The 10,963-nt window shown below is 53.1% G+C and overlaps 1 protein-coding gene across 1 annotated transcript; it reads right to left on the bottom strand.

Annotated features, from left to right (window-relative positions):
• Positions 1–5,860: 5,860 nt before the first annotated feature.
• LOC125947711 (uncharacterized) lies at positions 5,861–9,762 on the bottom strand. The gene is made up of 3 exons (XM_049672955.1): positions 8,941–9,762; positions 6,284–6,448; positions 5,861–6,016 (listed from the first exon to the last, which is right to left on the bottom strand). Exons 1-3 carry the CDS (start codon positions 9,760–9,762, stop codon positions 5,861–5,863), a joined length of 1,143 nt encoding a protein of 380 aa, XP_049528912.1.
• Between the last annotated feature and the right edge of the window lie 1,201 nt (positions 9,763–10,963).

Genomic DNA, 10,963 nt, shown 5'->3' with positions numbered 1-10,963 from the left:
CAACGTTATATTTTTTTTATCCTGCGGTTGTCGCCAACCTCTGGTTCCAAAACCACGAAGCAATTATTGCAACATGGAATAACTTCGCGGAGGTACTTGGCCGTCCGGCCATGCGAAAGCTTCGCGCAGAACAGCACCTTCGCCAACGAGCGCAACAACCGGGCGAGAATTTCGTTAGTTACATCGACGACGTCATCGATCTCTGCAACCGAGTGAGCCGAACGACGACTGACGATGATAAGATTAAACAAATCCTCAAGGGCATTGAAGACGATGTTCTTCAAGTGCCCATGGCCATGAATCCTACCACCGTTGCAGCCGTAGTCACCTAATACCAAAGCTTCGACGAATTACGCCGGCAACGTGCGCTCCCCCCTCCCCCCCAAACTGTCCCTCACGTGGCCTCCCTTCCTAGTTTGGTGACTGCTTCCGGGCAAGCTGATGACAGGTCTGTGCTGCCTCAAATAAAAGCCTTCATTAGTGAAGAGGTGGACTGCGAGCTCCCGCTGCTCCCTCTAACCAGTGAGCCTGTCCAAACTTTGTCCACGGCCGTGCAACAGGCCACCCGCGAGCAGGTTGCAGAGGCTCTTCCGCCAGTCCACCAGCACGCTCAGATTGCCGCACCGTTAACCTACGCTGACATCGTCTCGCGTCGTAGACCAACGACGCTCCCCTACTCCACGCCGCCACCGCGCCCAGCACTTCTCCCTGTGCCTCAAATGCCCCCTCAGTGGTTCGGGCCACAAGATCCATGGCGCAGCGTGCGACAATCGGCCGATATGCTTCTCCCTATTGGTCTCACGGGACATGTGTCGCGCTATTGTCGCCGTATCCTGCCGCGTCCGGGCGTCGGCGTTGAGCCTCACCTACCTGCAGCCCATCAGGATGCTCATTAGAACCCGTCGGCGAACTTCTGGACCGCTCTTCAGAACTTCAGCAGCCATCGTTCACCATCACTGCGTCGCCGTTCAATATCGCTGATGCGTCGTCGCCCGCCTTCCAACGAGGGAAACTAAGTGCCGCAGTTTCGGAGGCACGCTTGTCGAAATGCCCAAGACCTCCGCTATCGCCGCGGAGTATTATAGGAATACAGGTTGAAGGGGCTGCTACATTCGCACTCGTCGACACGGGCGCTGCAGATTCCGTCAAACATGAGACTTTTTGCCGTAAGACCAGGAAGGTCACTACATCAATTTCTGGCCTTGTACTTCGTACTGCCTCCATAGAGCCCATCGAAGCTTCAGACGCATGTACTGCTAGGATCGTTATTCAGGACGTACTTTACACAATTCAGTTCCTTGTACTGCCTTCCTCCTTCCATGGTGTCATCCTGGGATGGGACTTTCTATCGCGCCACAGTGCCGTCATTGACTGCGCCAGTGTCGAAGTTGCTCTGTCTCTCCACAACACCACTCTACCGGCTGTTCTTTCGCTTCGTTAAAGATTATTGTCGCCACCAATACTGATGTGCCGCCAAGTACTTCCAACACCAGTCACTTTGTTGTGTCCATATGTGGCTGACGCCTCGGTACTGTTCACGCCCTCATCTGATTTTCTTCATCGCAAACCTACTGTCACGGATTTCGGTGGACTAAAGATAGACAGGGACAAGTTGCTCGTTCAAGACAAACATTTATAATTGAAAAAATAAGCGACAAAGAAAACAGCACAAAACAAACAATTTACAACACGAGTTAATTATAGAAATTCCCCAGAGTCCTCAGATATCAAAATTCATGTCCAAATATTTACATTAAGTCCCTCGACGTGGCCACGTCACCTCGTCGTCGCGGCTTTCGGCGACACGTCGTTGGGCCCGCCGATGCGTCGTAGACTCGAAGTCGCTGTGTCCGACGTACGGTCCACGGTTGGCCTGGTTCGGGGGTCAGGACGGTGGGGTGACCGAGGCGCCTGGATCGCCCGATCGACTCCGCTAGCCTGCGGATCGTAGCCGCAGGGAATCCGGGAAGCGGTGCCGTCAGCCTGTAGCTGCGGCTTCCGGTGGAACGTCCACTCAGCTCGCGGGTAGTGGCCGCGGCAGCCGAAGAACAGCTTCCACTGGGTTGCCGCCGTCTCCGCGATTCACCCGTCCCGTTCGGCCTCCAGCTCCTTCTGCCCCTCTTCGTCCCAGAGCGTAGCTGGGCTGCTCTCTTCGGCTACGTGTCGCTTCTCCCATTGGCCACGTAGCTGCGCGTGCACTTGTGCGCTTCTTGTGCTTTCATATGCATTCTTATTCGGACGCTCTTATTTTCTAACTTCGTTCTTCTTTATTTCTGCCACCGACTCCTCGTGTCTTGTTCTCTTTTTATCTTCTGCTTTTTCTTCTTCTTTCTTTCTCCCTGACATATTTCTTTCTCCCTGGCTCATGACACCTACACCACTTCCATTCGCTGTTCTTGACGTAGCCGCTGGTGCAACAATTATGCTAGTGCATAACGCGTTCGCATACCCGCTCACTCTCCTTCGCGGCGAGTCCCTCGGCTGTGTCGAGCTTATTGACATGTATGAGTGTTTGGACGTGCCTGGCTTCTCTTCTGGTCTTTCGCTCGACAGCATGACTCCATTTCCGTAAAGCTCCCGATTGGCTACCGAGGTCTTTGATTCGTGCGTAGAGGTCAACCTTACTTTCGAGCACCGCGAGCAACGCCTGTCTCTCCTAGATATTTTCTGTTCTTTCTTGGACTGTACGGAACACAACCTTGGGTCGTACGGACAGTTTTTCCCACCACCTCGACACCGGGTCGCAGCCTCCCCTCAGACAACGCCACTATCGTGTTTCAGCGGCGGAGCGTCGATAATCAACGACCAAGTAAATCGAGCGTGGCGTCGTTCATCAAGCCCAGAGTCTTCTCCAGTTGTGCTAGTGCGCAAAAAAGATGATTCTATTCGATTATGTGTTGATTACCGCCGTCTCAACAATGTAACACAGAAGGTCGTCTACCCTTTACCCCGAGTTGACAACGTACTCGATTGTTTACAAGTCGTTGAATACTTCTCGTCATTGGATCTGCGCTCTGGCTACTAGCGGGTTCCCATGGCCGCATGCGATCGAATAAAGAGGGAGTTTTTAACTCCTTATGGGCTATATGCATTTAACGTCATGCCATTCAGACTCTGCAATGCGGCTGCAACTTTGAAGCTAATGATAGATAACATATTTCGCGGTCTCAAATGGAACATCTGTCTATGCTACCTTCATGAAATCTTCGTGTTTTCTTCAGATTTCTCGATGCACTTCTCTCGTCTCCTGAAAGTTTTGACATGTCTTAAGAATGCTGGTATTCAGCTCAATATGAAAAAGTGTCGCTTTGCAGCTGGCACCTTGACTATCTTGGGCCAGGTTGAGTCGAAAGACAGCGTCCTCCCTGATCTTGTGAAACTTCGAGTTATCGCCCAATTCCCTAAGCCGACGTCACTGAAGAACCTCCGGAGCTTCATCGGCCCTTGTTCTTATTTTCGTCGCATTGCGCGAAATTTCGCGACCCTTATCGCATCTTTGACCCGAATTCTCATCGTTGGCACCAACATGTCTACCTGGTCTCAAAACTTACGCAAGGTAGAGCCAACGCTTCTACGGGCGCGGTATGTACAGTTTTGTCCTCAAGTATATCCGTGCTTGCGAAGCATGCCTACTCCGCAAGGTTCCTCCGCAACGCTCGACCGGCGCTCTTCAGCCTCTACCTTGCCCTGCGCGGCCTTTTGGTCGGGTCGGCATCGAACTTTACGGCCCACCCCCGCGCTCTACGTCTGGAAGCCGATGGATAATCGTCGTTGTTGACCATTTCACCCGATATACTAAGACAGCCGCCCTTCCTGCCACTACAGTACGCGAGGTTGCTTTCTTCATCCTGCACAATTTCGCGCTTCAACAATGCGCCCCTCGAGAACTCTTCAATCACAGAGGGCGTGTTTTCTTTCTCAAGTAGTTGAAGCCCTGCTTTTACCGAGTGCCACGTAATCCACTGTACAACCACGGCGTACCACCCTCAAACCAATGCGTTAATTGCGCGCTTCAATCGCACTCTTGGCGACATGCTCACTACATACGTCGCGTCGGACCACTCCAACTGGGACACAGTTCTCTCCTTTGAAACCTACGCTTACGATACCACGACTTAAGCGACCACAGGCTTTCGCCATTCGTTTTGCTGTATGGACGAGAGCCTTCGTGCACGCTCGATGCAGTATTGTCGTACAAAACTGACGCCACCAAATATCGTTCCATATCAGAAGTAGCGAAGTACGTTGAAGAATGCCGCCAACTGAGCACTAACACTTTCCGTGTCGGCTCCTTCGTTTGGTTGTTCATTCCGACTCACGTTCCCCTTCTTTCGTCGAAGTTGCTGGCTCATTACCACGGACCCTACCGGATTGTCGCCTGTACATCTGCTGTGAACTATATGGTCGAACCTCTGATGCCGTCTGACGAGCTGCGGCGTCGTGGTCGCGAGACCATGCAGGTCAGCCGGCTTAAACCGTATTATCGCTCTATCGCGTCGTCACCATGAGTAGCCAGGATGGATCCTCTTCTCTCCTGGGACCACTGTAATAACGAAGATAGCACAAGCGTCGCTTCGGATGCATCGCTCCTTAAGTGAGGAAGACAAAGACCAAAAAATCGGTGTCGCCGCTTTCCTCGTGCTGGTGCTTGACTGGAACTGCTTGTGTGCTCTCTGCGCTAGACCTGGCGTGACTGGGATTCCGGTTAAACGCCAATAAACCCCGTAGCAGCAGGATCTAATTGTTACTGTTCCTTCTCAAATCTTTTTCACATTGTTACATGACCACGTTTTTATATCTTGACATAACTGAATTGTTGCACTGTTTGCCAGTTTGATTGCGGATGTTGTTTTCTGTATTGTGTTGTGTCAATGAATTATCACTTAACTGTTGCATTGCTTGTTTTTCTTGTGCAGTCTGGATGCATTTTGTATATTACACATTATGTCCACAGTCCATGTTTCATACCTTCCTCCAACACTAATGCGAAGAAGGGAAACTGCATAAATGAAATAAAACAAATAAATTGAAGAAAATGAAAATCTTAATCTTGTGTTAATCACGAACCCATACTGCGCAGCAAAAAAATTAGAGCACGCTTAAGCTTCGTCTTTAAGAGTGGAACGCGATAGCGTTATCGGCCCCCGTTCACATTGCATTTTTTGAGTAGGCTTCACTGCAACACAGAACGTGGGAAAGCCAGCCTTGTCGGCTCAGGCGTCTTATCTCGTTTACCACCCGTGCGTCTTGTACAAGCACATGCCAAAGTCTTCCCACCATGGTCTTCACTTCTCGAAGGGTTTTCAGATCTCTTCCGTGCGCCTTCTCTCGAAGACCCGGTGCGCTACGCTGTCACCCATCACATTGTCACTGAGGGAGCACCGGTTTTTGCGCGTCCTCGTTGTCTTGCTCCTGACCATTAGAAGATCCCGCGGCAAGAATTGAAGCGCATGCTTGAGCTCAGCTACGTCCGCCTTTCATCTGGTCCATGGTCATCACCGCTACACATGGTCCCCAAGCTCTCCGGTGAGTGGAGACCGTGCGGTCTCGACCACGCCCTCAACAAAGTGACAGTACCGGACCGGTACCCGATGCCACACATTCAAGACTTTACCGCGTTTCTGCAGGGGTGCACAGTATTCACCAAGATAGACCTAGTCAAGGCGTACCACCAAATCCCCGTGGAGCCTTCTCACATACCAAAGACCGCCAAAGACACCTTTTCGCATGTTTGAGTACCTCCGGATGCCATTCGGTGTGCGAAACGCCACAAAAACGTTTCGACGATTTGTCGATCACGTTCTCCGTGGTTTGAACTGCTGTTTCGCATACATCGACGGCATCCTCGTCTTAAAGTGCTTCAGCAGACGAAGACGCACTTCACCTGCGCCATGTGTTCGAACGACTGCGGAAGTACGGCCTGGTCGTGAAAGGCCCGAAGAGCGAGTTTGGTGTCGGTGTTCTGGACTTCCTTGGCCATCGCGTCGATGCCCGCGGCAGATCTCCTGCCGCTCCTCTAGAAGCCTCAGGCCAGTTTGCACGACCATCGACCACAAAGTAACTACTAGAATTCCTTGGGCTTGCCAATGATTACCGGCGGTTCCTCCCTCACTGCGCCGTTATCTTGCAACCGCTCCACGCACTCCTGTCTCGTCAAACAAGAGCAAACTCTTCCATCTCCTTGACAGACGTTGCTGAGACAGCTTTCAGCTTCGTCAAAGGAGCTCTCGCCAACGCGACCCTCCTTGCACATCCCAAGTGCAAACGCCCTGACGTCACTCACAGTGGACGCCTCGGACGTCGCCGTCGGACGAGTGCTGCAGCAGTTGGTCCAGGGCAGCTTGTCGCACTCTTCTGCCGAAAGCTCTCGCAGGTCGAGCTTAGATAGGGCACTTCCAGTCGTGAACTGCTCGCGGCCTACTTGGCCGTGAGACATTTCGGCCACTTCCTATGGGTCCCTTGTGCTGGAGTTTGAGGTACAGTAGCGGCGCCTGGTGGCGGCGAGAAAAGTTATCTGGCTAGTACCAGATTGGGTAGTATTGAGCCCTGGCTATGGTGAAGCACGTTTCTGGCCCGAGTTTTGCATTGATTCGCACTTTTTTCTACCCTGTTGCAAGTGTGAAAAAGCTCGTCACTTCTCACAAACCACGACGACCACCCTGCGAGCTGGCCGCAGGCTAGTTTTACGAAAACGGACTCTCCGTGTGCCGTGGGACGTAATCCTGGAAGCAGAAGGAATCGGCGACGTCGATCCAGAAAGACCTAGCTCAGCCTCGAAGAAGCGTCACCGTCATTACTGCTGCGTCGTGGGCTGCCACGAGCAAGAAGGCCTGAATCCTAAAATCAGATTCTACCGTTTTCCTTCAAGGCCTCACGCAGCGGAGCGTCGGGCGCGCTGGATAACTTCACTACCCCACTACGAGCAGCACAGGTTCGAGAGTTAAATGCGCTCATCCTTGACCTCAAGCCAACACGCTACCGCAGCGCAGCAAAGCAGTATGGATTACAGCACATCGCTGTTCGAGCGCTGTCATTAGGAGTTACATCAAGCGAGCAGCGCAAGAGCTGGTGCTGCAGCGCGCGATTCGCACGTACGTTACTGCGAGCTCATATGCATTACATCAGTTATTTATCAGTCGCTAAAAGGACAGATGGCCGCTACTACAGCGCAGGCATAACTACTTGTCTAGCAGCATGCAGCTAGCAAAGATTGCAGGAGGCCCGCCGTTTTGCGGCATGCTGAAAGACCGCTGCCGTCGTGGCGCGTACGATAGTGCATCGAGCAGCTCGTACATCGCGGCATGCTGAAAGACCGCTGCCGTCGCGGAGCGTACCGTTGTGCGCAAGAGCTGGTGCTGCAGCGCGCGATTCGCACGTACGTTACTGCGAGCTCATATGCATTACATCAGTTATTTATCATTTGCTAAAGGGACAGGTGACCGCTACTACAGCGCAGCATAACCACTTGTCTAGTGGCATACAGGCCCGCCGTTGCGCGGCATGCTGAAAGACCGCTGCAGTCGTGGTGCGTACCGTCGTGCGCTCGAGCAGTTCCGTACACATGATGTCTGGTTATCGCTGCTGTGAATTCATTCATGCTGGAATAGCAAGCATTTCCTCGTGCATGTGCGCCTGAATATAGCAGCGTGCAAACTTTACCTGAAGTTCAATTTGGTATGTGACTCGGTTCACTTGCGATTGACACTGCGCTAAAACTTCGCCACTTATTCCTTGAACAGCGTACACGTATTCGGGGTTGCATAATTTCTTGCCTTTACGCGGCGTGCCACTCCTGAAAAAAATCTTCGGCGCCCGATATTCGCTGCAGGGCGTGGTACAACACAACCGAAAGTGGCGGGCCTATATTGTAAACGTACTTTCCGAAGCAGACTACCAAGCTTGGTACTACCCAGTTATGGACAGAGGGCGCTCTTTAGCGCCATTTTCGCAGCGCCCCCTGGGCAAAGCAGGAGCTCCATAAGGTCGGATATTTTACACCCTCACCGACCACAAGCTGCTCACGTATGCTGTGACCGCTACCAATTTTGCCCACAGTCCCCGTGAGATTCGCCAACTTGCCTACTTATCCGAATTCGTGAGCGACATTCGGCACATCAGCGGCACGGAAAACCAAGTCGCTGACGCACTATCCCGTATACAAATCAACGCAACCGTAGACGAGCGCCCCCTGTAGATTTTGCAGCTATGGCTACAGCACAGCGAGACGACAGTGAACTGCAGGACTTACGACCGAAGGATAATTCCCCCCAACTTCAAGACGTGCAATTTCGAGGCTGCGATATTTACTTTGTTTGCGACGTATCTACAGGTTGTACTCGCCCTGACGTTCCGCCATAATTTTTTTGGGTAATTTTTCGGCATGTTGCCGGTACTAACGCTAGACGTCGGTGATTATGCCAGTTGCCTCACAGCTGCTATGGGAGGTGAAGTCTCTCCTATTCACTGCCTACATTTTTATTCATCACAAGCCTTCTTGAGTCGTGCTCTCTGAAACTGCAGACACGTCTTCGTGGGACACGGCGCAGTGCGCCCACCACTACAGCCACCTTATGACGGAGCTTTCAAGGTAATCACGCACTGCCCCAAGTACTTCCTGCTGATGAATGGACGTGAAGACAGCATTTAAACTGACCGCATCAAGCCTGCCTTCCTCGACGCCGACGTCATACCCACCAACGACAAACCACTTTCGAAGTCCAAGCGCGTTCACTTCGCCGACGCAAAAACTACACTCTCTCATAGTGACCGCTCCTTCGCACGCCGGCTCTCTCGCTAGAGGGGAGGCCCTATGGCCATGATGATGATGATGAAAAAACTTTATTTAATTAACACGGAGGAAGCTTGAGGTGGCCCGGAGGAGGCCACCTCTCACACTCACTAGGTGGGCTCCTCATTACAGGAGCCCATTGCGGCCGCCGCGGCTTGTGCTCGGTCGACCAGGGCCTTCTGATTCGCCAGGTCGGAGCAGCCGAGCAGGGCCGCCTCCCAGTCCTCCCGGGTGGGGTTTGGTTTTGGGGTGAGGTTCGGGGTTGATTGGCATGCCCACCCCATGTGGAAGATGTCCGAAGACTTCTCCGCACAGTGCGGGCATTTTCCTGTACAGGCAGGATCAAAGTGCTTTAAAACTGCCGGGCACAGCAGTGCTTTGGTGTAAAGGCGGAGGAGTGTACGTTCCTCTGCCTTTGTAAGGCCCTTACAGGGCTTAGGATACATTGCGTGGCCGAATTGGTATAGTTGAGTAATTTCTCGAAAAGTTAGGGCCGGATTGGGTTCGGGATCCATTTCGGAAGGGTCTGAAGGCGTTGCCCGGAGAGTGAGCGCGCGGGCAGCGGCGTCTGCCGCTTCGTTGCCTTCGAGGCCCATATGAGCAGGAGCCCATACGATCATTCGAGACGTGGGGGCCCCGAGGTAGTCACTGTTTTGAAGGATGCGAGACGCAATGAGAGGAATGTACCCCTGTTCAATATTTCTGCAGGCCCCTCTCGAGTCGGTAATGATGACGCGCGAGTCCTGGTCTGCGGCAGCTAGCGCGATGGCAACTTCCTCCGCGTGTGTTATGTCTTGAGCTCTGAATGTTAGGCCATTCACCGCGACGTTTTCATGGGCGACTGCGGCCGTGTACCACCCCCCATGGTGAGGGCCGGAGGCGTCCACGTAGAAGATTCCGTGTTTGTTCCCATAGTGGCGAGCCAGTGCCTCCGCCCGCGCAAGGCGCCTGCCACTGTGGTCGTCACGTGTCATGTTGGCCAGAAGAGGCCGCACGTGCAGGGCGTACTTCCAGACTTCGGGGATGCGTACGCGCTCTTCCGTCAGTTTTGGGTGCTGGAAGTGTAGTCGGGCTAATAGGCGGCGTCCCGACGGCGTTTTTGAAAGTCTTGTATATTGATTTGTCAAGTGTGCCTCCCGGAGCTCCGCGAAAGTATGTACCATCCCCAGGCCCATGAGGCGGTGGTTGGACGTGGTTATCGGGAGATCAAGGGCACGCTTGTACATCTTCCTGAGAATCACCTCGAGGGCGTGCTCGTCATACTTTCGCAGGTGGAGGTAAGGAGTCGAGTAGAGGACTCGACTGGTCACGAATGCATGCGCCAGCCGCAAGGCGTCTTTGCACCGTAACCCCCCGCGTTTGTTGGAAACCCGGCGGACCATCCGGCCCACCTGGTCCCCCACCTTACGCAATTTGGCTGTTGTTGTATCAACTCGTTTGTGTATGTTGATAAAGAGACCACGCACTCGAATCTCATCGTTTTCGGGTATCGGGCCACTGGCCAGGAATAGCTACATTTTGGTGGTGCACTTAGGCGACGGGCGAATGTGCACAAATTCGGATTTGAATGGGGAGCACTGAAGGCCGCAGCGGCGGGCGTAGACGTCCACGATCTCCGCCGCTTGCTGCAGGTTGGCCTCAATGTCTCCAACCGATCCGTGTTTGGCCCAGATGGTTATGTCGTCGGCGTACAGCGCGTGCTGGACGCCTTCGACCTTCGCCAGCTGAGCCGGAAGCTTCATCATGGCCAGATTAAAAAGTAACGGCGAGAGGACCGCGCCCTGTGGGGTACCTCTCCTTCCCAGTTGATAGGGGCCATGTACTTCGTCTTGGATTCGGATGAAAGATTGTCGATCCGAGAGAAATTGCTTGACATACTGGAATGTGTTATGTCCACAGTTGGTCTGGGAGAGATGTTGCAGGATAATTTCGTGTGTGACATTGTCGAAAGCCCCCTTCAAGTTTAGGGCGAGTATAGCCTTATCGTTGAGGGGGTATTCGACAGGGTTGAGAATTTCTCGGTCGAGTTGAAGCAGAACATCCTGCGCCGACCGGTGCGGGCGGAAACCAAACATGGTGTCTGCGAATGCATTTTGGGTTTCCAGAAACCCAGACAGCCTGTCCCGCACCATGGTCTCCATCAGCTTTCCCGCACAAGACGTGAGGGAGATGGGG

The sequence above is a fragment of the Dermacentor silvarum genome, chromosome 8, assembly GCF_013339745.2.
Source record: "Dermacentor silvarum isolate Dsil-2018 chromosome 8, BIME_Dsil_1.4, whole genome shotgun sequence".
In the NCBI taxonomy this organism is placed as follows: Eukaryota; Metazoa; Arthropoda; class Arachnida; order Ixodida; family Ixodidae; genus Dermacentor; species Dermacentor silvarum.
This window is presented reverse-complemented; position numbering and strand designations above follow the sequence as displayed.